Source organism: Limulus polyphemus, unplaced genomic scaffold (assembly GCF_000517525.1).
Source record: "Limulus polyphemus unplaced genomic scaffold, Limulus_polyphemus-2.1.2 Scaffold204, whole genome shotgun sequence".
Lineage (NCBI taxonomy): Eukaryota > Metazoa > Arthropoda > Merostomata > Xiphosura > Limulidae > Limulus > Limulus polyphemus.
In genome coordinates, this window is record NW_013665814.1 from 531,148 (window position 1) to 558,108 (window position 26,961).

General features: G+C 32.9%; 1 protein-coding gene across 1 annotated transcript in view; it reads right to left on the bottom strand.

The window, feature by feature from the left end:
* LOC106478372 (atrial natriuretic peptide receptor 1-like) overlaps window positions 1-26,961 on the bottom strand; it is a 121,974-nt gene that overhangs the window by 14,167 nt on the left and 80,846 nt on the right. Inside the window, exons 9-17 of the mRNA XM_013938913.2 lie at window positions 26,070-26,144; window positions 24,332-24,409; window positions 22,619-22,723; window positions 22,111-22,182; window positions 19,664-19,829; window positions 14,776-14,931; window positions 7,723-7,891; window positions 2,925-3,074; window positions 1,544-1,667 (exon numbers count right to left, since the gene is read on the bottom strand). Coding sequence (XP_013794367.1) covers window positions 1,544-1,667; window positions 2,925-3,074; window positions 7,723-7,891; window positions 14,776-14,931; window positions 19,664-19,829; window positions 22,111-22,182; window positions 22,619-22,723; window positions 24,332-24,409; window positions 26,070-26,144 — 1,095 coding nt within the window. The remainder of the gene's footprint in view (window positions 1-1,543; window positions 1,668-2,924; window positions 3,075-7,722; window positions 7,892-14,775; window positions 14,932-19,663; window positions 19,830-22,110; window positions 22,183-22,618; window positions 22,724-24,331; window positions 24,410-26,069; window positions 26,145-26,961) is intronic.

Below are 26,961 nucleotides of genomic sequence, written 5' to 3' on the forward strand. Positions count from 1 at the left end.
ATGATAATGTTTTAGAAAATGACTGAGCAGTTGAAAACCCAAGAAGATGATGTTTTAGAAAATGACCCAGCAGTTGAAAACCCAAGATGATGATGTTTTAGAATTCTAATTCTATGGATTAATTTTTTGAACGGAGTAAATTTTTGTCACTCTTCCATATCTCTACATTATCTTACTATCTCCGTTACTTTTGGTTTGATTTGTCTGTACGTGATTCAAATTGGAAAACTCAACAAGTTATGAAACTAGAATGTTTAAAACAAATGGACAAAAAAGTTTCAGTTTAGTTTTAAGAAATGAATCTATATATGTATAAACAGGACAGAAATCTTCTGCATCTTTTCGACAAACACTAGCTGGGCAAAAAGTTGATTCTAGAGTGCAGAAACAGAAAAGTTTGAATAAAATGATCACATCAAAATCTTTCTAAGATAATGAGTGTAATGATGTAAGTCGTCGAATTTCAAAGATTCAACGAATAGCTTTAGAAAGAATAAACCAATAAAATCTGACTGGAGCAACTACTGCCATCGTTATATCAAAGCAAATAAGAAAATATTTATTTTGGTTTGATTTATATTTTGAAGTATGTATTTTTTCCTTAATTTTCCTAATTATGAGATTGTTTGTTTATTTGTTACGGATTTCGTGCAAAGCTACAGAGAGCTATCTGCTAGTCATCACCACCCACCGCCAACTCTTGGGTTACTCTTTTACCAACGATTGACCGTCACACTATAAGCATGTTTATTGTGACGGGGATTCGACTCGCGACCAACAGATTGCGAGTCGAGCGCCCTAACTACCTTGCCATGCCGGGCCTAATTATGAGATATAAAGACCACACTAACAAATAGGAGAATTTCTTGTTGAGGTTTTATTCTTATATTTAACTAGAGATACTAGACTTTTCAAACCTTTTAAATAGTAGGTATTTTCAAAATATAATTAGATTTTTGATTTTGACTGGGCAATTATAATTAGGAAAAGAACATCAAAACCACATAAGTTAAACAGTTAACTTTTAGAAACACACAAGCTAAAACTTATTCAACAGAATATGTGAAAATGCAGTTTAAGGTTATTTGCCTGAGTGATTATGACAATTTCAGTTTCTTTGTTTGTTTGAAATTAAGCACAAAGCTACACAATGGGCTATCTGTGCTCTGCCCACCACGGGTATCGAAACCCAGATTCTAGCGTTGTAAGTCCGCAGACATACCGCTGTGCTACTGGGGGGGGGGGCACAATTTCAGTTTCTTTGAGTATTAATGCCAAAATGTCCGCCAGTGGCACAGCGGTATGTCTGCGGACTTACAACGCTAGAATCCGGTTTAGATACCCGTGGTGGGCAGAGCACAGATAGCCCATTGTGTAGCTTTGTGATTAATTACAAACAAACAAATAATGCCAACATATATTTTCACAATCTACGTGAGAAAATATTTAATCAGTTGATTATTGTTATCATTTTAAAAGATTGTCTCACATATTTTAACTTAAAGGATAACGAAATTTTATTCATCTTAAAAACATTAAATACCTCCATTGGAGTACTCTGTGCTGACAATGTCGTAAAGCCTACTATGTCGCTGAAGTAGATTGTAACACAGTTAAAAGACTCGGCTGTTACCGCCTCTCCTCGAATCAATTGACTGGCTACTGACCTGAGGAAAAACAAATTGAGTGCAACTTTAACTACTAAAATTAATAATTATCCAACGTATAGGAACAGAAAGTTTTCCTCGTCAATGTGTTAATATTCTTTTTTTACATTTCCATGACACAGACAAATAGTGATTTAATTATCTTTAAATATACTGTATAGTAGGAAGAGTTAAATGCTACTATATGTTTACACACGTATTTAGATAAACATACAGTCCAGTTCTTACAACTGTATTGAAATCAGTTTTGTTCATTCAGTAATGTACAAAATCATAGAAGTAGTTCCAGCTCAATAAGTTCAGGAAAGCTCTCTGATTCAGCATCATAGCAACTTAGTTGGTTTTCAGTTTTTGAAGAAATGTTCAGATGAGGCAAAATAGTTTTATTTTAGAGAGTCCGTGGTAATTATATCAAATCGTGGAATACTTTACTGAGCACCTTTTTTTATTATATAATGAACACAATATGTGTTTTTTTTCGTGTTTGCTGAATTATTTCCTAATATCTTTGCAACGTTTGTAGTGTCCCCTGTCGGATCCACTGAAGTATACGTCAATTCCAAAAAAGACAAGAGCAGTAGCCACAGGATTCAGCTTCCCCTGCTCTGAAGAACATATTCAGGAAACGTATTAATCATTTTGAGTCTTAATTGATATGATATTAAATCATGAGCGAATGTTATTCTTCTATATCTCGATAAATGTCACTAAGCACAAACCATAAGAACTACAGAAACTCTGACGACTTCGGAGATACTTCTACATTTCTTCAAATACTCTTAAATACATATGGGCGAAAATGTTGTTTTAAATTTAGAACAATTCAAATCAATGAAGATATTTTTATCAATACGTGGTGGTATAGGGTGTAAAATGTAATGCACGAGAAAAAATTATTAGTTGATTTCACTTACACGAAAAATATATTTCAAAAAGTTGATTCATAGGAATGGTTAAACGTATAAACGGATTAGTGAACGTGGTCTCAAAACATAAAAAGCAATATATTACAATACAAGTCGTATTTTCATATTGGATAAAATTGTATCTAAAAGAGAGAAGAATACGCAGTAAAATTTTCTAGAATTATGTAACCATATATATAAAGTCTGTGACTGAGCTGCTGTAAAATAGTATGCAAGAGTCAGCAAAATATGAACATAAGTTAATAAAACAGAAAATAAAATAATCTGAATATTCATTCCCCTTAAAAATCAAATCAAATATATCTCCACTGTATCGTTCAAATATACATACTTTGGAAGAAGCTGGTAGAGGAGATCTTCAGCTTTCCGTTTTTCCTCCAAGTAGTCTGCTGTTCGTTCTTCAACCAGTGATTCCAGGTTTGTGGCGTACTGTTCCATACGAGACAGCAGGTTATCAAGGATGTTTCCACTTTCATTGTCCCTGAAAGTTTACAGAAAATTATCATGATTATGACCTTATGAAGTACTTAACAAAGTGCTCGAAACGTCGTCTTTAAACCGAACAACAGGCACGAGCATTCCACAGGAAACACACTTCAGATGTATAGTTTTGTTTATCTTCGATTAATATTTCTAAATTGGCCTAAACTTCAATATAAGTTACAAATATCAGTTCCAATCAGGTTAAGACTTATTTCAGTGGTTCAACGCTTGTTTTTATTCACTCTCACCATACGCTAATCATATAAGACACATAATTCACATCAGCATATCAATTGGGACATGTATATGTATACTGTTAAGAAAAGTAAACATGCTGTACCAGTTCGAGTTTTTGATTTTACCTCTTTGAATGTAATATTCACTTTTGTCCATTGTTCATGAGTTTTATATTTGAATTTATATTGTTATTTTATACATTGAAATTTAGCACATGTCGTTGAATTTTATCATGCATTTGGCATGTTTTTTTTTCATAGAAATGTGCAAATAAAGATCTAGTACAAAATATTTGTTTACAAATGGATACTGCCCTCTAGTGTCTCAGTGTATAATCGATCAATACAAAAAACATCTCGAAATAGAAATGTAATTTTATAAACAATTCATGGTAAGTAACTTTGTAATATCATGGATTCACTTGCTGGGGATTTATATATATAATAGACAATAAACTTTGGTATGAAAGTGATTCCTTTAAAAGTCTTACTATTTAAGTAAAATTGTTTGTTTGTTTTGGAATTTCGCGCAAAGCTACACGAGGGCTATCTGCGCTATCCGTCCCTAATTTAGCAGTGTAAGACTAGAGGGAAGGCAGCTAGTTATCACCACTCACCGCCAACTCTTGGGCTACTCTTTTACCAACAAATAGTGGGATTGACCGCAGCATTATAGCGCCCACAAGACTGAAAGAGCGAGCATGTTTGGTGTGACGGGGATTCGAACCCGCGACCCACAGATTACGAGTCGAGTGCCTTAACCACCTGGCCATGCCGGGCCTTTAAGTAAAATATCTGTGGTGATATAGTGGTGAGCTGTCAGGATGTTTTAGTTAAAAATGCGGATCGTTAATTCATTTTAACTACCAGAACTAAACAAAATTACACGGTTTTATAGTTAAAATACATCATGAAATCAGTTTTCTTGAACTAATTAGTTGTTTTATATTTTTCACCAGAACATTGAAAAATTCTTTGGTGATTTGACACATCACATAAAATAAAAGAGAAGTTTAATAGATGCTTACGACAACTTTCAAATTAAGTTATTCACAATCAAGAAAGGCGTTTAGAAATGATAATAGCGAGAATTATACTAATTATATATATATTAACCGAAATAAAATTAATATTTTATATTAACTTTCGATCAGAGCAAGCTACCTACCTAGAGTGAACCTACAGTTAATGAAATAGGCTTTTCGTAAGTTGTTACATATAAATATTAGAATGCATTGCCTCATCAGTTGGGTACCTTCTCTGTTAATGATATTATTGTAATTATAATAATATTTCACAAGGTTTGGCTACATTAGGAGTTTTATGTTAGTTCTAAATACATATATTAAACTAACAATGGAAAACAAGTTCTACAGTAATATTCTACATAAATATAATAGTACTGTCTGCTGTCTGTTGTATGTCCATGTAACTACTTCGTAGGGTGTGGATGGATCTTCATATAATTTGATATGGTGGTTCATTGGATCCTTGGAGAGATACATACAAATTTTTAGTTTTGAATTTTGCGGTTTTGGGAATTTTTTACCACTATTTCGTCCCCTGTTGATGGATCTTCACCAAATTTGACATGAAGGTTTGTTGGGTCCATGCGGAGATACATGCAAGTTTGCGGTTGCACATTTTGCGTTTGTAGATTTTATGGTCGTTTTTGTCGTTTTTTTTTTTTTTTTACAATTACATATAAGAGAATCAACTTTTCATGTTCTAAGATAATCTTTCATTAATCATGAATTTACATAACTTCCTTTCAGGGACGGGCACTCCAGCTATTAAAAATAAAGTTACAAGTAATAAAGTTAGACATATTAAACATTCTAAACAATATTGTTAATGAAAGTAACAATAAAGAAATAATAAAATATATCTTAGTTACGGAACACACAAATATTATTTGTTGGCTTCGACTACTGTTGTAGATGTAATGTTTTTTTTATGAAAAATTAAAAGTTGAAAACATTTAGTAGCAGAAGTACCGGCTTAATGCATAGGCCACCTAGGGCCCCGGCCATACAGGGGGCCTTACCGGCCACCCAAGTAAAAGAAAAATGGTTCGTAAAACTAGCAGAATAGAGGGAAGATAGATTTATTATTATCATTATTATTCCCAAGTATTACATGGGCCTGGGGTCTTACTAAGCCTTAATTCGACTCCGGGTAGCAGATAAAATGTATTATCAGTATTCCAACATCTTATTTATATTCTTTACTTGATCTCATGGTGCGAGTTGATGCAAATATGCTCATATACAGACGAAAAGTCAAGACTAAAATAAAACAAGATATATTTGCTGCTATTTACAGCAATTGTTGTAATTCATAACAATGGTAACGTCAATGTGAGGTTTGTTTATATGTAATTTTGAATTATCTAGGCATAAAAGCGCGCGTATACATACACTGCCTATTGGTCAGTCAGCCATGAAGCACTTCCAATTAATTAATAATATCAAGTACCTCACTATTAATTCTATTGTTATTTTCATAAGGGAATGCATTCTGTTTTTAACATTATTATTTGATCATTTCGAGCATTAGATACCTTGAAAGCTTCGTTGGTGCACTTCATTAAAGTGGAACTAAAACCAGCAAGTCAATCACAAAATGTCAGATATTGACTCATCACAATATTACAAGACCATTTTAGTGGTAGATACATCATATGTAACATCTTTACATCTGATTTGAAACAGTAATTACGTGTTCCATTCGTAGCATAGATACTTCGTTTTTGTTTTGATCAAAACAAAATATAGTGCCCACTTGTATTTGTATCAGATCCAATCTATCTACCTCAGTGTTTCTTTACATTATTCATAAATTCGATTTGCTTGATTTTTTATGTGCCATCTGTATTCCTAATAATCAGTTTTGGCCAATTTACGTTACCTCATTCATAGAAAATAGTATATATATATATATAATTCGCCAGTTCTTTTCTTCATTGTCCATCTACTAACCCATTGAACTAACCTCCTTTTACCTATTTTATGTGTACACTTATATATCGATTTTATTTTATTTTCTATCATCTGTATATTTATCAGCTTTTCTTATTGTACTTCACACACTACGTACACTTATTTATCGATTTTGACAATTTGTTTCAGCATCATTCAAACGACTGAGTACGTTATATTAAAATGATTTTGAATATGCAAATCAACAAGTCATGTGACAACCGATATAATGTCGCATGAAATGGTATGTATCAGAAATAGACATTGAGATTGTTTGGCGCCTCCAGGTAGTTTTGATGTCATAGAAAATTTATCATCTTTCGGAGGGATGTACAAAGCAGGTCTTTTTCGACACAAAATATTCATATACTCAGATTATAAAGATATTTTCAGACAGGGAATCTAGAATTTCCCAGACGGAAATACTCCTTGTACTTCATGGCATTAGAAAATCAAACGAATATGGATCAACTAGGAGCATCAAGACCATTCAGAAAGGTGCCTGCAACAAGTCGTATCCCAGCCGTGGCGTCTTGTAACATACTAGAATCCACAAGCACAAAGAATAAAACGAGCATTCATGCTATTCAATGTGAATACATGCCAGTCAAGTCACCAGACCCGTTGCCTATGGATTTCTGTGCGAGCGGATAGTTGAAACGGGCTCTGGGAAACCGTCGTTATCCTACTTTTAGTACTTTAGGCATGACAATTCTAAGTCGGAACCTTTTGTAATAGAATCTTCACTGGAGAACTATTGTCAAGATATACGGCCGTCAGATAAAATATAGATAAACGTAGCGGCGTGGTGAGGCTCAAAAATTGTCTTAATATAAAGTATTCAACTCTCTGTAGATTGTAAATACTCAACTACACGATTTGTTAATGTAGAAGATTTGAACGTTATTTACACACACACATATATATGTATAAATATTTACGGGTATTGGTTCTTTCAGTAGGTTCTTTTATTCATTGTCACCAGTTGTTTCTACTAACATACCATCCGTTCAGATAATTTTGCCACGTGTTTGAATATATTGGCGTGTTTGTATTGAAGATGTTATGAAACAAAGAGTTATAAAGGATCTGTGTTTGTAACGATATTTTGTTAGCTTTTTTAGCCTTTCTTTATAACCCATGTTATGATAGATTTGAACCCATTTTTTTGTTTTTACTTTCACAGTCTTCCAACTGACTGATAATGTTAAAGGTTGCTTTATAGATTTCCTTTTTTTTAAGGAGTAAAGTTATAAGGATGTAGGTAGCGTGTAATATTAAATCGATGTGCCAGAGCTAAACATACACAGCCTCATTCTTGTTTACAGTGCACATTCTTCATTCCACACAATGTTCAATACTTTAACTATGAAAGATAAGATCATTTAGGCCATAATAAGTTAGTACTATCCATCGAAACTATACTTACTTATTGAGCTTCCGGATAATGGATTTTAGGTTCTGGAAATCCGGGCGCTCAGCCGGATCTTCAGCCCAACAACGCTTGATCATGTAGGCCAACTCTTCATCACACAAGTCTTCTTCAAGCAAAGGACGAAAATATGGTTTATCATTTTTCTTTACCAGCTCCACAATTTCTGAAGAAAAAAAAACCTCATCAAATCCATTAGCAATACGCAAATACAAAAACGGCATATATTTGAAATATTGTTGTTGTTTATCATTAAGCACAAAGTTACACAAAGGGCTATTTGTGCTCTGCTCACCACGGGTATCGAAACCCGGTTTCTAGCGGTATAAGTCCGCAGACATACCGCTGTGCCACTGGGGGGCTATTGGAAATACAACAATTTATCTTGAGTTGGAAGACAAGCCTAAAAGCAACAATAGAAAACAACAAAACCACCTATTTCATGTTTCCCATCTAGACTCTATGACTTAATTTTGAGTTTCTACGTTTTCTCTTTATAATACATGATTAGTCTTTATTACTAAGGCCAATTTTATGTGTCACTGATAACAAATAACCATTGAAGGTTTCAAGACTGTGCTAAAAATAAACGAATCTTTTTTTTTCTTCTTATGATCTGTACAAGAACAGTATTTAAAATTATTCCTGTCTTATATTTTTGATAACCGTACTCTTGAAAGTCTGGGCTATCCACTTACTTAATCGTTTTACATGTATTAACACAATACAAATATAAAGTCATTTTGCAGTTATTATTTTTATTCAAGTAACAGTTGGTGATCAGAAATCGACTTTACATTTGTATTATCCACGCATCAAATAATGTTCGTTTTCATTTCAGTTTTAGAGATTCGTTCATTTAAGGACCATACTTCTGTTGTTGGTTTTTTGACAAAAACGTGTATAAATAAAGCAGGTTGCTGTCCATGTAGTTACGCATTTCAGTTAAATTTTCTAATTATATCTCCAATTTCTTAACGAAAACCGTGTTTATAAAAAAAAAAGAAAAAAAAGACAAAACACCAAACAGAACCCAGTGACGGCGCTACAAAAAGACGTTGATGATGAATTATATTTGAACAATAATCTAGAATTTTCGTGTTCAATTAAACACTATTCTTTGCACTCTGACTGACTCATATTTGTGTTTGATGTAAAATGTAAACAGATTTGGTTGAATGAGTATTTGCATTAAGTACACGGAACATCTGATTACAGGGCTTCTTATATAAATCAAATATACGTATTTACATAATAACATAATCATCCGGCCCTTCTCATTTTGTATTACAGCTATAGTCTAGTTGAGGAAATGGAACCAATATTCCACCCACGCAATAGAAAATTAACTCATAATGATAATATTTTGAATAATTTGTTTGTGTGCTTTACTGTGTAAATCTCTAAAAAAATCATAACGAAAATGGATTTGAATTTTCCATCTTAATGGTACCTTATGCGCACTTGAGCAAAGTGATCAAGTACAGTATATCCTAATTTTGAACTACTGGCTAGGCAGAAGGCAGCCAATCATCAGCACTTTCCGTCACAAAGACTTTGTCCTGCTCTTTCAATCGAATAACGGGAATGAATGATACTTTGATTAGGATATTTGCGTATAATTACACAAGGGATAAATATGAACTGCTAAACTAGAGGAAAGGCAGCTTGTAAGCAGCACTCACCACCAACACTTGTGTGATTAGAACGTCACTCTTAACATATCCATAGCCCCAAAGTGCAGAGCACGATTTGTGTTCGGCGACAAAGGGACGTGAGCAATAGACCCTCTTTTTCACAGTTCATCATACTAACCACAAGGCCATGCTTGGCCTCGACTCATAAGAGATTGGCTGGTACAACATGGGGTACTCATCATCTTCAAAATATAGGTGTCTATAATCGTTCGTACGCGTTTTTATATGTAATCAGTTTAATAATAAATATATGCAGCAAAGTTCATGTTGACATATCGAGAAGTTTCATATCATCTTTCTGCATGACAGCTTCGACCTCAGTGTTCATATGTAGGCATCTTTGCCATTCCTCGAACATGTTAACAAGCACGAGTTTTTAAGTTACACCTACTGTTTCTCTGGTACGATCCTTGCCATTCCTCGAACATGTTAACAAGCACGAGTTTTTGAGTTACACCCATTGTTTCTCTGGTACGATCCTTGCGATCGGCACGCGTAGCTGGTACCGTGGACGTGGATGTCATGGCTTCACAGCCAAAAGTCTGACGACTCCAAAACTGGAGAGCACAACGCCCAGGTTAACGGTTTCATACGAACTATACATTAGCTCGGTAGGATATTGCTCAGTTACTTTTGAATGAAAAGTCTAAAAAGGGGTTGGTTTCCCGCCTTGCTAGAAAAAACACCAATAACACCATCTTCTTCCAATTATGGCGAGAAATGTTCTCCTGAATGTATTGGTAAGTGCGTTCAATAGGTCGATTGTTGAGACGACGGTGTCTTTATTTCCGCTAGATCTCCCAATGCTCCTCTTAAGACATGATGATCCTGAATCACTGAGCTTTTTATACCATCACTAAATTCGTCAAAATGAAAGGTGTATGAGAACAGTAGAGTTAAATTCCATGACTACAGAATGAGTTGAGATTTGTTGACAAAATTCGGAATCCGTGTTTAGACCACAACTGGTGAGTCAGAATAAAACTTGAGGGGTTTTAGACCAACACATACCTCATGTCTTTATCTTTGTTTGATTAAAATCTATTACGTTCTTAAAACGTGAACAAACATTTGTGGGAACCTTTTATTAGACATATCTATAATTTATAAAATTTGATAAATTATAAAACGATATGCACTTACATGTTTTCTTCACTGGAAAATAATATACGTTTTGAGTTAAATTCCGAAACTTCCAAATTTCAATTTAACTCACTCACTGCTGAACACCCCAAACACCATTTTTTTTTCAATTAGTCGTTAATTTGAAATAATCAGACAAAATTACTTTTGCTAGGCTCACCAATTTGAACGAAAAGTTGAGAGCACGGTTATCATTTAACTTTATTAGCACTTTTCACTACATGAAACTTTCGTATGTGTATGTGTGTGTGTATTTGTATATTTATGTCCTAGAAATTTAGCTCAAACTCACACAAAGAGATATTAGCTCTAAAATGTTACTCATTTCTAACTGATCAAATATTAGGCTTTGACCGTCGCTCTTATTGCAACTCACGGTCCCAAAGCGCGATATGCGTGTTTTGTGGCAACGGGACGCGAGCCCTGAACCTTTGAATTCACAATGAAGGAATGTTAACCACTAAGCCATGTTTGGTCATGAAATTTTTCACTTTTATAAGTACCTATACCGAAAGTTTATGAATGTTTTATATATTGGTTAGTTCTATGGACTAAATCATTGTGTTGTTTAATTAATGAAATACTCCTTTTTTCTATATTATTGATTGTCATATTTAATATAGTTGTTGAATATCTTAAGGTAATTTTAATTCATTAGCAGACGTCTCATTGGTTAGTCACAACAGTATCATTGGTCATAATGTTTATAATAACTGTAAATTTATACATTTACGATGATTATTTTGCATTGGTGGTTTAGTGTACAGAGGGCTAACGTAAAGTTTCTAAACTGGTTGAACATCCTGAAATACAAAGGAAAGTACGCCTGAATATGTATTTAATAGCGACGATATCCAACTGATAATTTAGTGAAATTTAATCATTATAAGTTTTCTTGAATAGAGTTGTTTGAACATTTGATTAACAACAAATAAAAGCTTGGAATGGTCTATTCTTTCAGTTCTGTTTATTTTATTATACAGGATCAGTTTCATTTATGTATAGTTACTTTTAGGATATGATTTAATTAGTATATATTTAACAGAAGGGCTTACTAATTATTTGAGTAAGTTTACAATAAACAATATATCTTACAGGTTTTAAACAGAAACAAATTGTAAATACAACAAAAACTCATTTAAGTTAACCATATTATAATATTTTATTACTTATTATCGTTGCATATGAACATTCGTATGAAGATAATTAACAGTTTCTAGTTATTTTTACTATTTGAATTATTTCAGCTATGAGTAATACAATAGTCAAATAAATAGTAAAAATAATTGGTTTATTTACTCTGTGTTAAGCTGCTCAACAACCAATTGAAACTGATAAACTAGACTTTGTTAGCATGGTCATTAAAATATAAATAATGAATATATAAATGTATGATACTTAAATATTTCCTGTAAATGATATGTCGATTAAAAAAAAAACATAGATGCAATCACAACCTTTTTTGGACTTTATTTTTTAATGGATTCCAGTTTGAGTAAAGGATTCTCACCTGGGTTATGTATGCAACAACACGATTAATAAATAAGACCTATACCCAGTTCATTTCATTCTTTATTGTTAATAACCTCATCTCAGCATCTCCTAACATTATCAAAGTGGCTTTTCCACATCCATAGTATGATTATTAACTTTTCTCCCATTTTCTAGGACTCATCAGGCGAGATTTTAGTTATTTTCAAACTAGATGCCTACAATTACTCTCATTTCACTAAAATTATAATTCACTCTTACTTGCATTATTTTGCTCCACAAAAACACGCATTTGTAGCCACTAAATTATAGTAGAAAAATTAATATTTTCCCTTGCAAAACGAGATTTGTCTCATCTTATTTAATTATGTATAACAATATGTCAAACACGCTATATCTGCGTTGTCGATAGCCGATGAGATTTTTTTCCCAATACCAGGGATTATCAGGCCAATTGCGATACGACAGACACAGTAATATTTATATTATAAAATTACACGAACAACGACTGTCATGGACTAAACTAGATTAAATTGGCAAAGCGTAGTATTAAAAATTTTGTACAAGTCATTTATATATCATAATTAGAGTTAGAATTAAAACACAATATTATTTATTTTAGCACCGATTAGCTTTTACAGTAAGTAAAATTTGTATTTAGAACAGGTACGACGTTTCGATCACTGATGCGGTAATTCTCAAGTACACAAGTTTTAACGGTAAAGAACGAATCGTTAACTGTTCTAAATATAAATCTTACTTATTGTAAAAAGCTCTAACTTGTAATAAAATATAGTTAATCAATAAGTAATCTCAGAACGAAACTACTAGCTCATTGTGCAGTTTTGTTCCAAAAAACAAGATATTCATATTACACTGTTTGTTTGGAATTAAGCACAAAGCTACACAATGGGCTATCTGTGCTCTGGCCGCCACGGTTATCGAAACCCAATTTCTAGCGTTGTAAGTCCTCAGACATACCGCTGTGCCACTGGGGGGGGGGCATATTAAACTGACTAAAAACTACTTAATATTAATTGCGGAAAGAGACTGTAAAGTTGGCAGAACGTTTCATCTCATATTACAAAATTTTTGATACGTGTAAGGATGGAGATACACACACATAAACTGTCTTTAGTGCTTTAGTTATAATAAACGTTATTCGTCTTTATCTTGATAGAATTTAATCTAAAGTATGTCAACATTATATATCTAAACGCAAATATTAAATCTAGCTCAACTTAAAAATTATTAGTTTGAAATAAACGGCTATGTAAAAAGTTGTTTACTAAATAAAAACAGACCAGATTTATTCATTCAATTCAAAGTGCAAAAATAGCCACTCCTGTATTTTTATTTTTCCTGTTATGAAAAAATAAAATATATTGAAAATGTAGTAAGATACAAAACGTTTAGATGCATTTTAAGTAGTTTTCCGATATCACGTTATTTTTATGTGCAGCGAACAAAATGAGATTATTTTTTTTATGTTTCTTGTTATAGAATATATGAGACAACAGGTTTTAATGTGTTGTAATATTATGTGAATGCTTATTCAAATGTGATTAAAACTGATGTATGAATATATATATATATATATGAATATTACTTCAAAAATTATTTTACGTAAGTTGAGAAAAATAGATTTACATTTTCAATGCAATATTTCTATTTAAGCTCTTTATTCATTGTTCCAAACGGGGATTGTATAATAATTATATGAGGATACAGCAAATTCAATACGATAGATCTTAAAAGAAATTTGGGTGTTTATATTACCAACTATAAACGAAAAACCAAGGTCCTATGTATCGCTTTAAATGAGTTGTAATTAGTTTTAATTCATCATAATTGAAAGTATGTGAAGGTGCTAATTACGAATTACAAGCAATGGCGGTAATTCAAAAGTTTGAATATAAATTCCAGTAACCTTACATAAACATGCACATATGCAAGGGTATCCCAAAAGTACGCAATCTGTAGCAAATTCAGGATTTTCACCTGATGGTTTTGATGTGTTGTCAGCGAAGTCTCATTATCCTTAATGTGGACGCGAGCGGCGAGGTAGAGTGTCTTTCTACACCACAATCCTAAAGAACAGTAACAATCACGTGAACTGCTTCGCTTATTTAGGTGTGATTCCGTGCATTTCTAGTTTCAGTCCAAAAAGTACACACTAGAGATGGGCTATCAACTTTTATTACGAAATCAACTTAGCAACTCTGTTTAAAAATTAAATGTTATTCTTCACAAGATCATTCTCTGAGCCTGTTTGTTTACTAACATTTTATTAATTAAAAGTACATTATCATTATTGTTATTGCTTACCATGATAATTAAGCAGAATTATTCAGTTTAGTAAAGGTGTAATGCTTAATTTACATGTTAATTTCTTTCAGTTTAAGGCCCACTTTAAAACTCTATTTAAAGTGTCCCAATGATCATATAGTAATATTATCACCATATGTATTTATCATAGAGACACAGGGTTTTCTTATAAGAGATTCCAAGAACGCCTGCAGATGAATTTTTCATTAATTCAATAAATAACAAAGGTTTCAGGGTTTACATATAGCACGAGTGACAAGCTTATTTGTTACTATTTAAATCTTCCCCTGATATACACAATATACAAGCGAATTTCATGATATCTTAAAATCATTTAAAATGGAAATGTTTAAGTGAATCTTACGAAAAATTAAGAACTAGGGTAACTTACCTTTGGGACTAAGCTCCATTAGACCTAAGAAGAAACATCCTTGTCGTACAACAACTTCATGAGCGATGATGGCAAAGGAATATACATCTCCTTTCTGTGTGCCCTCTGGTGGTGGATTAGACATGCGTAACAACTCAGGAGCTGTCCACAACTTTCCTATTTATTAAGAAGTCATGATAGAAACTATATGTTATTATTTTTTCCTCGTATATATATATATATAAAGCACAAAAATCTGTGTGTCTGTCTGTTTGTCCATTATCTAACTGCTCCTAGGTCGCTGGACCAACCTCAACCAAACTCTATGGGATGATAGTTTGGAACAACGGGCATGTTAATATTGTTCACATCCACCTCCATCCCCCCAATATTGCTGTTATTGGGCATTTATTATTTTTGACACGAGTTAACGTTAACTATATTCATAGATAGCGCCACGTTCTTACACCAAAAACAAAAAACTATTAACTTTTCTATGACACAACGTACACACATTGTGGGGGAGAGCACACAAACGACTTATATACACATATATATATATATATATGGAGGAATTCAAGAGAAACGAATGGCTGCCACTACTACATTATTACATAAACTCAGCTGAAGTTTCTACTCCAACAGCCACCATAAGGCCGATATGAAGAGCCGTTTCTTAGGTTACACCCAGTTTCTACTTTGACCTGTGACCTTTCAACTTCGGCCCGTAAGACACTTCTGTGGCCAATGACCGTCAATTAATTAATTACATGAAAGATTGTGGAAGGGCATTAAGAGCTAGGTGTTGAAAGCGGGTAAGAGAAATCACCCCTACCGCCACTAATTTTGCCGCTACCTCTTCCTACAAAGTCACCCTGACTTTCACACAGTGTATACCATGCTTTAAGTATATACATATTGAGTTCTTAAAGCTTATATAAAACTTTTGGTGAGGTAATAATGAATATTGTAATATTATGTAGTGTTATATAAAATTGTTTCTAAGTTAGGATTTTTGTGTTATTTATTGCGGCATCCAGCCTACATTATATTTAAGTTCGTAACCCGGACAAAGGACGCGTACCCCAGCTTGTAGAATATACTATTTAAGCTAAATCAGTGACTCAATCTTTGAAATAAAAGACAGTTGAATACATTATGAGTATTAAGCTGACTAGCAGCTAAGAATGGCGTTTTTAAACCGAATATCTCCACCAACAGTTAATATTTTGTAGATCATATTTTTGTTTTAAATATCAACTATTTTACTAATTCTATCATAAGCTCTTACAGAAACTGTTAAAAGACAAAAATGACTTTTTTAATTATAATAATACTTGTTAGAAAGTTTACTTTCATTGATTCATAACATGAATTAAATATAGTAATAATAAATAAATATATATATTCAAATGTAGTTAATCTTATGATTTGGTTGGGTCGTGGTAAATCAATCCACTAATAACCATAATAACCCAAAGTAGTTTGAAGTTTCATACACGTAAGTTAATGGAGAATACCTTGGCTTATAATAACCCAAAGTAGTTTGAAGTTTCATACACGTAAGTTAATGGAGAATACCTTGGCTTATAATATTAACTAGGTCAGTTGGAGAAAGTAGTGACTTTGTTAGTCAAAGAATCTAAGTTCACACCCCAAATCCAGAGTGTTGTTGTTTTTATTTACTTAAATGTTTGTTAGAGAGATTATTTTCATTGACTCATGATATGAATATACGTCGTAGGTCACTACAAATAAAAAGCGACCCATAAATAATGCTTTAGTTATGATATTGTATGTCATATTCCAGACAAAGTAGAAGCCATGACAGAAGTTTTCTAGGTTAAATTCTGGGGTACTCAAATTTTAAGAAATGATTTCTTGAAAATCATTAAAAGAGAGGAACAGAAAGAAAAATAGAATAACCTAGAAGGAAGAGATTAATATAGACACAGCCTGGTACAGATACTACCACTTCAAAAGAAAAAGTAAGAATAAACATAGGGTAGAAGAAAGAAAAAGAGATACTAATAGAAAACCAGAATTTATTAAAACAAATTGACAAAGAGTATTAAAAGGAGGGAGATATTTTCACAGGGGAAAGGCGTATCTGCAATATTAAAAAAATTGATTTGTATAGGAATTATGATTAACAAAAAAAATGAAGGTTAAGGCAAACAAATAATTGGTAACTAATATAGTCCACAAGCTTTGGATAACGAGCTTGAAAATAGTAAATTGTCCAGCCCATCATTTTTTTAGTAGTGAGCTTAGGATGGTCAATAGGGGGTCATTCCGAGAACGGGTTATTTAGGGCTATTTTAATAGATCTCAATGAATGAAGCTCGGCACAACTTCTAAAAATAAACTAAATATCAATAAAAATATTACATAACGAAAGCTATATGGATTATATTACGATGATACCGTACTTGGCATTATATCAACCTTCTTATATTTACTCTTCATTGCAGAAATGACATTTTTAATTTCAGAATCGCAAGGAAAATCATCTTTTAATGAATGCATCGTGTATCTGATTTACGTTCAACACTGCATATTTAGGCTTTACTGTGCCGTTAGTTTCATAAAATATTGAAACTAATGATTTCTCATATCTGATTTATATATGATTCCAATCCCTCTTTATGAAGATAACAATATTGTTATGCCTATTTGTTTATGCTTCGCTGTCAATGAAGTAATCAATTGATGAATCTCCTATTCAGCTGGTATGTCAATCTGATTGGGATATCTTCGAATAAGTTCTTTCCTCATCCGATCTGGACCTACGGTTTAGGTTCATCGCTACACTTAAACCACCACATTCGCAAACACATCTAGAATGTTTCATTGCTACATCGTTTTACTTTACATTTACAAGTTAACTTCTCCATGTTGGCTCTCTTGGTCTCGGGTCAGGTTACGGGTCTGGTCCAGCGACCTAGACCTCGAAAATAGTGCCAAATGGCTTCTTTTTTTGTCTAATCAAAACAACCCAAACCTTTCCGGAATGACTTATTTTTTATTCACACCAAGATGTCGAGTTGGCTCGTGTAGCAGGTGTTAATATTGAAACTAGTATCTAGGAATTTAACAGTAGGAGATAATATTAGCTGATTATCGCAAAGTGTAAATTTGAATTTAGTAAGGATTAACTTTACCTGACGTTGTTTGTACTCTAGCGCAATAAATGAGAAGATTTAACGAATAAGTGCAGTTAACGTGATGAGATCTAGCATAGGTATTGGGTGTTAAGCGTCGTTGACAATGGTCGTTGACAAACATTGTATTTGAAATTCTATTACATGTTATTATTATTCGAAATCTGAAATATATCAATAAAGAGTAGAGTATTTAAGAGTATCAGCTTTAATATGATATTTTATTACGCTTGATACCAAATAAGGACCTTGATTTGCCAGCTCTGGCGCTATTCACCACACTCTCCGTTTTAAGGTCCTTATTATATATATATATATATATATAATTGTTTTGAAACCTTATTTTATTAAATTACTACCTGTACCCGTTTCTTGGACGGAAGTTATGTAAATTCATGATTAATGAAAGGTTATCTTAAAAGATGAAAAGTTGCTTCCCTTACACGTAATTGTAAAAAAACGCAAAAACGGACATAAGAACTGCAAAACACAACATGTGAAACCGCAAACTTCCATGTTTCTCCGCCTGGACCCAACAAACGATTTTTAGTGTTTAATATTGTTTTACGTAATATAAACTTTGTATGCTTTATAGTTATATAGATTATATGACTTAACTAAAATGTGGTTGGTTTTTAGTTTCATCGGTCATAATTTTCATATATACTTTAATAACAAGTCTTGCCATAAATTCACAAGAAAAAAAATTATTATTTTTTTATTTGTTCATTCATAATAATGTTTGCATATTTCACATGGAAAATATTTCACATTTTCATCTAATTCCTTGCTCATACATGGATGTACGTTTTTAAACACACATTATATTAGACGAACATGCCACTTGGATTTTACAATGAAATCGACTAAGTAAGTCATTGTGACAGTATTCATTATATGATTCAAATTTCTCACATCATGTGTTTTTTTTAAACTTATGATTAGGAATTTGAATAACTGAAAATTCAGACGTGAAATAATTAGAGAAATGTTTGTCAAATTGCCTGTATAGAAGTGAGTGTAATTACTGTTGTCATCTGTTATTATTAAGGATGTGTCGATTTTTTTCTGTTATTATTAAGGATGTGTCGATTTTTTTCTGTATGATAATGTAAATTTAGCTTCTTAATAAAGACCACAATTAAGCATTATTCTACGGTTTAATGGAAACCGACCTGTATAGAAGAATTAAATGTATATTTTCTGTCAGTTCTACCAAAAATACTCAAGAAACCCTTACATGATTCCAAGTGTTTTTCTTTTTTACTACTTTTTTTTTAATTAGTCCGTTATGAATTTTAAATCGATCAAATTAGTTACAGTCTTCTAATACTAGGTTCGTAATAGATTAATTAAGAAGAATGTGCTAAGTTTAGTTCATCATTTATACTTCTTTACTGTTAGAAGTCTATAAAAAAGTCGACACATTCTTAATAATAACAGAAAAAAATCGACACATCCTTAATAATAACAGAAAAAAATCGACACATCCTTAATATGTTTTTTTAAGAATCTTGTCAACTAGCTGACTTTGTGATTGAGATTATGTTTTATTGTTGTGATGTATTCATAAAGTAGGCAGAAATTTAAACCCAAATAAGAAAACCATAATACTCCCTATAGTGAGGCGTATACAGACACACAGACAGACAGTTAAAAATATAAAGGATGAAAGACAAATGTAGCATATTTCTAGTACAAAAACAATTCTATAATTTAATGACATCTTTTCTAACTGTTCTTACTTCTCCAGTAGGCGTATGAAGCTTCATCAACATTCTCTTCGTAAACTCGGAAACTGTGGAGCCCGAAATCTTTGATCTTCAAAACGAATCGACTATCGACCACACAGTTTGATGACTTAAGGTTTCCATGGGTACGAATATCACTGTTATGTAGATAAGCCATGCCCTGGAAAAGTTAAGTTGTTAAAATTAAATGGAAGAACTATGTTGAAATTGTTTTAAAATAAATCATACCAAATCAATGGTTAATATATAAGTGATGATTTTACTTAAACGACAAAGATATATATATATTTTTCATTCTATAAAAGATACAACCTGATTGCTTAAAGTAATTCATAAATTATATATATATTCTTGGCAAGATGATATCATGGACTTTCTATAATGGCAAGACTACGAGTCAACAAAATAACCATTAGAACGCAGTTGTGTATGTTTGTTTGTTTTGAATTTCGCGCAAAGCTACACGAGGGCTATCTGCGCTAGCTGTCCCTAATTTAGCAGTGTAAGACTAGAGGGAAGGCAGCTAGTCATCAACACCCACCGCCAACTCTTGGGCTACACTTTTACCAACGAAAAGTGGGAGTGACCGTCACTTTATAACGCCCCCATGGCTGAAAGGGCGAGCATGTTTGGTGTGACGGAGATTCAAACCCGCGACCCTCAGATTACGAGTCGAGCGTTCTAACCACCTGGCCATGGCAGTTGTGTAACAGGAAATGTAGCATACTTATACAATGTATGTTTATGATACATCTTAATCAAAACAATTTAAAACTCAGTATTTTGGCCAGACATCTTGACATATAGTTTAAGGTTAATAAATGAACTTTACTAATGAATATATATTTCCGGTATATAATTACGTGCTTACTTCATATTTCTTATAAATTATTGTCGCCTTCATTTATTTCTTTTTGAAAATAAAACTATATCTCTGAATGAAACAAACGAATAAGCGAATGAAAAAACTTTTATTTTGTTTACTGGTGTTTGAATTTCGCGCAAAGCAATTCGAGGGCTAACTTATTAATAATAGACTAGAGAGAAGACAGTTAGTTAACCTCACACACCGCCGCTCCCGTGGCACAGCGGTATGTCTGCGGACTTACAACGCGAGAAACCGGGTTTCGACCACTGTTGTGGGCAGAGCGCAGATAGCCTTTGAGTAGCTTTGTGCTTAACTTCAAACAAACAAACTTTCACCGACAAACATGGCGATTAGTTTTTATTTGAAGCATTCCAGGAAACCGTGACATTGCGAGAAAAAAAAAGAACAGAGATGCAAAGGGACAGAAAAACAAATCATTCTATGAATACAGGTAAACCGACTTTTTTCAGAATTTTCTGTAAAGTATATGCATGCATATGGTATTCTTTATTAGTTGCATTTCCTATTCTTTCCTCTTTTTTTTTAGTTTTCGAGTTGGTATAAATTATTTCTTTCAAGATTTAAACATCACTCATCCACACGAAGAATACTATGAAAGATTTGAGTATGTATAAGGGTGTGTGTGTGTTATTATAGCAAAGCCACTGTGTTAACCGAGGGGGTTTAACCCCCCATTTCGGGGTTGCAAATCCGAAGACTTACCGCTGACCCAACGGGTGACGAGTAGGTATAAGTAACACCGTCTTTGTTTGGCATTCGAATTGTTAGATCATTTACAAACGAGTTAGCTAGCAGTATAACTCTGATATCTAAAACTTCACTCAGATTAAATTTAAGGGTCTCACATACAACTAAAATCTGCTAAATGCAATAACCGCTCCCAAAATGTTGTAAATTTTCACATTATTGGCAGTAAGGCTTTTCAATTCTTATATTACTTTACCAGATACCACAATTTCCAATGTGGCTCAAAATTTTAAGCCCGCCAGTGGTACAGTGGTATGTATACTCTTAGAAACCGGGTTTCGATACCTGCGGTTGGGCAAAGCATACACAACCCTTTGTGTAGCCTTGTGCTTAATAACAAACACAATAAAAAGATTTTAAAAGGACTAGAAACGAAATAATACATTAGAATTTCTTAAATATTTGAAATATATAACACGGACATATAAGCTTGAGTTCGTTAAATAAGGTATAAATAAGCTCACAGGACAAAACAATTATTAAGAAAAAACACACCAAATCTTTTTAATAATTCCTGATACAACCTACACGAATAATAAATTTTAGACACATTTTTAGTTTCTATTTTTATATTCAGTATTTGTAATTTCTGTGGTGGTTTATTTTTCAGCTTTCGTTACAAAAAGAAATGAAAAATAGATGTATGAAATTGGAATGTAACTAATAAACTTTAAATAGTCAGAAGTTTTCATTATTTATTTATTTATCTCGATATCAAGTCAGTATGTGTAATAAGTAAAGATCTCAACTAAAAATGCTGTTGAGATATCACCACACGACTCAATACTAACTTCTAAAACCCTACCTTGACTAAGTCATGCATCAACGAGTACCGGAACATCCAGTCAAGCTTGATTTCCTCGTTCTCCAAGATATCCTGTCATTTGAGTTATTAAATGAGGATTTTACGCCACATCATAAACTGTATTTCAAATCATGCTAACAAAACAATGATATATTTTTATGCTATGATATTTGTATAAGTTAATTAACAGATAATTTGTTCTTGTGACTATGTTATCAAGAAAGAAATCGGCTTATGCAAGTGATGCTTGCATCATCATAGACAATGAATGAAACTCAGGTTGATCATGTTTTTTTTAATCGTTTAGTACATATTAATATAATGTACATTTCTAATATTAGATCTTTAGTTGCATTGATTGAAGTCAGAATTGTTTATTTAAACCCGAAGAACAGATATATCAAACTATTTGCAGGCTATTTCTTTTCAAGAACAGTGTGTTACTTGAAGTTAAATACGCAAAGAAAATATCTCACTTTGAACATAACGTAGTCGATTTAACACTTACTTGTAGACTACCTTTTGGACAGTATTCCGTCACTAAGCAACAATGAGGAGGATCTACGCATGCACCCAGAAACCGAACAATGTGGTCATGCTGCAGGTCTTTCATCTGTGAGAAACAAGAAACTTAGGACTCGGTGGCTAATTTTTATAGATACTTAAAACATAATTGTAAAAAAAAGTTAATAAATACAGCTTATGGAGTATAACAACATCATGTTTACACTTAAACTGATATTGGACATAATATTTCATGAAATATGAAATTATATGTATTTTTGTAACAGAGTCTGAGGGTAAATATAAATATACATGTTTACATTAGAAAAGCTGAGGAAATCAGCATGAGTGATGTCTCTGGACTTTTCTTAAGGATTTAAAGCTTACAGAAATGGTAGGCCATATATTAATACATATTGTACAGCTACACGTTCTGTAGTTAGGCTTTCTTGGTGTTGTTAAGATAGCATGTTCCAAAATAGTCTGTTTCAAAACTTTCACGTTAAGTTAGAAAAGCCCCCACCGATAACTCTTGGGCTGCTGGTAACTGATCGAATAGTAGGGTTTAGCCGTTAGTTGTATACGGCACCAACGCCTACAAAGTGTAGAAAGCATATTCTTTGCGGCAACGGAACGCGAAACACAAACACTTTGATTCACAGCCCGGGCACGCTACTACTAAGCCACGCCCAGTCCTAATAAAGTAATTAAGCACTGTCTTGATCAAATAAATCGGATTAAACTTAAAAGATGGACCGATACTATCAGAAATTTAAATATCAAAAGGACATAACATAATCGAATATTTATTTTTGCTCAAGGTCCTTGTGAAATCACCCGAACCAGAACAGCAGTGGAAATGATATTCTTCTTTGATCATTGGTCTTTTTCCAATTAATAATTAGGATCGATAAATAACTCAGTTATGTTACCTGGTCGTTTTTCTTACTATTTGTCAACAAGACACGGGAAAAAATATCAAGAATAAGACTGTTGTGAACCATTGAGCACCCGAGAGAGAAAGATGTGAAATGATTTTAATTTGACAATATAAACACATATTTGTGGTCGGTTACGTTTTGTTTCACATTATCAATTCTGTGAACTATATATTAATATCTTATGACTGCAAATGTGTAAATATTCTAGTCATGCAGTTTGTAGTTTGTACGTATGTTTGTGTACCCTATCTAATTCCTTCACAGTTTTGGAACTAGCATGACCAAACTTTGCAGGCGTAATCGGATGACTCCGGAGATGATTATATTTATATGGCATTGCTCCCTATCCAAGGGGGTAACAAGGTCACCCAGCCATGACGGGTATATAATAGTAGGTTTTCATTGCCGCTGACCTCAAAGCTGGTATCGAATTTTGTATTCCTGGTCCTCCTCGGGATTTCAGAAGTTCCTGTCATGTTTAAAACTTCGTACCCCACCCACAAGATAGCGGGACCAAACATGACACACATGCCTGGGAACCACGAGCAGGCGTCTTTATGGTCATTTGTTTCTGGTACCAATCCTAATTGGAATAGGTATAAAAGTAATTGGGGGATAATGGAGGAGTTTGATCGCATATTCGAGCCCCTTTGAATCCCGAAGCGGAAAGCGCGAGTATTTTTATGCTAGTCACCGTAATTTCGGTAACGTCAGGGCTACACAAACACGTAGAGATTCGAAAACTAATAATAATGAATGAATCAAGTGAAACTCACCCTTTTCAGTTCCAATAGTAAGGTGCGGGTAATATCAATGCGAGATTTGTTGATAGGCTTAATGGCTACTACTGTACCCTGAAACAAATGAAAAACAACGTTCATATAATATTTAGTATGCAATAATAAAATTAATGTACTTTGCTATATGGTATTATAAGTTTTAACCTATGTTTTTCGTGTATTATTAAAATATTCTGTCATCTTAGAATACTTTATATAAAGCGTAATGTATGATATATGAACATTCTAAGAGTAAATGGTTGTATTTATTTACCTTTTAATTGTTGAATTTAAAAATCTTAATATATTTAAAAGAAAACGTTTCTCAGAGTTTGTAGACAGACTTTTCACCCATTTACTGATCAAAATAGTTAAGTTGTTCATTCATCTTTGATTAAATCCTTCAACAAAAGCAAACTTTCTCTAAGAGAAATATAATATTTTAACTTTCATCTCCAGGTATCTTTTTTGTTTGTTTGTAATTAAGCACAAAGCTACGCAACGGGCTATGTGTGTTCTGTCCACCACGGGTATCGAAACCAAGATTTTAGCGTTGTAAGTCCGCAGACGTACCGCTGTGCCACTGGGGGGCATTTTTTGTAGTTTTGCATTTTCTGGAAATAAAAACAATACGAATACAAATACTTTAGCTTTTTGTTTTTGTGTTTATTCAAAGTTGGATGATCTCTCTGTCAGCCGTGTGACGGATTTATTATTCTATATTTAATTTTATATCGATGTTTCTTTAAATGAAATTTATATTTAGAAATGTACATAATGTATACTGATAAGTATGTATTGCGAAACTCCCGCCTATTCTCTAAAGTTGTAGAAGATTCTCTGCTGTAAGAATCAACAACATATGTATGTACGTAAACGCCAGTGCAGCTTTGTATTGTTATGTAATCTGAATTTTCGAGAAACTCTCCACACGCCTACAAATATAACCAACAAAAACAGTATCTATTATTGGTTTGCTATAATTGGTGTGCTATAAACTTCGGTAGCTATAACTGTGATTAACGCTTATTAATCGGGAACTTCAGATATATTTGACCAGGAACATTTATAAATTTCGAACATTCAAATCATTCAGCTTCAGTGGATTCATAGCGGACATTAGTACTTTTATGAAGATATTATATAACTTCAGCGGTAAAAGAAACTCGACCTGTAATCGGCATGTGATCAATGAGAACCACAGAGCTAGCTCCCTATTAAGTGTATTATACCTACATCAACTCGACATTAACTCGCTCATCGTGAACTCTCGATAAGACATCAAGGAAGCTCCAGACTACAAAGAAGACTTTATATTGCTTGTAAGTTTGTAAAGCTTTTATATATAAATTATTGTTTGTAATAACTATTTGTTATAACCGTTATTGTAAATTGTATTGTTGTTTATATATTAAAACATATTTGTATTAAAAAAAGAATGTGTGTATCAGTCTTGTTGGCAAATATCATAAATTGGATATATAATGGCATTTATTTAACTACTAAATTTAAATTATTATTCAGCTCGGTTTCAGACCATTCGAAATTGTAATACGTAAAAACCGTTACTTTTTCTGTTCCTCAGATTGATTCTAGGACTTGAAATACGCGCTACAATAACTTCAGTGTTTAAAATTAAAAATTAGATAATTATTTTTATGTGGTATATGTGACTATGCATGTGCTGTGAAATAATAACTGTCATTTGTAATTTCATGAAGGAATAAAAATTTACCTTATAATACCCCGTCCTGATGTACACCTGTCTGTTTGGAGCAGTCAAAGCAAAAGTATCCGAAGAACATACGCTCTATATGAAAGAAAAAGTGTTAGCAAAATATAACAATGTAGAATAACAAAGGTGGTAAAGAGAAAATCTTTTTCGGGTGACATAACATGATAACAAATACTGTAAAATCCATTTCTTCTTGAAACGAATTATGATTTCATTATTTAAAGATTCAACAGCATGTGCGACCTACGGTGATATATACTGTCTGAGTGAAACAGAATTTAACAAGAGCGACTAGCGATAATAACGTGACTGGTCATTCTCATTCGTGATTATAGGAGGTTGTAGCCTTGAGATACCACCTGAACTACCAATGAAAGATGGTAGCTATCAACCTTCTTGCAAAGCGTACTGAAGTAGAATTTGAACTTCTAAACACGTGCTTAAACAGCATCAAGCACCTAATAACACAGAGTGCACAAAATAACACAGTTATTTTCATATTCCTTAAAACAGTTCACACATGTGAAAAGCATTATTTTGATACTATATTAAAAATCCTTTATAATACTTCTATACTGATGCAACTTCTAATTCTGATGTTGTTCTTTTGATAATAAAGAACATTATACAATGAACATCAGAGTTCTCTTTAAATATATTACTCTATTTAATTTTACAGGAGTGTCTCGTGTTGAGTGTTTCGCACCTTTATCAACTTTCGTGGTGAAAAGTAATTTTAATCCGGTGTGATTAATAATGTTGTATTTAAACACATTGGATGGGTAAAACTATGGTTCCAGGTTAAAATGATTTCCGTACCTAGCAACCTCTCTTGTCAAAAGAACCATTTCAATGATTTATTGAATGAAGTATACATAATAAAAGGTTTGGT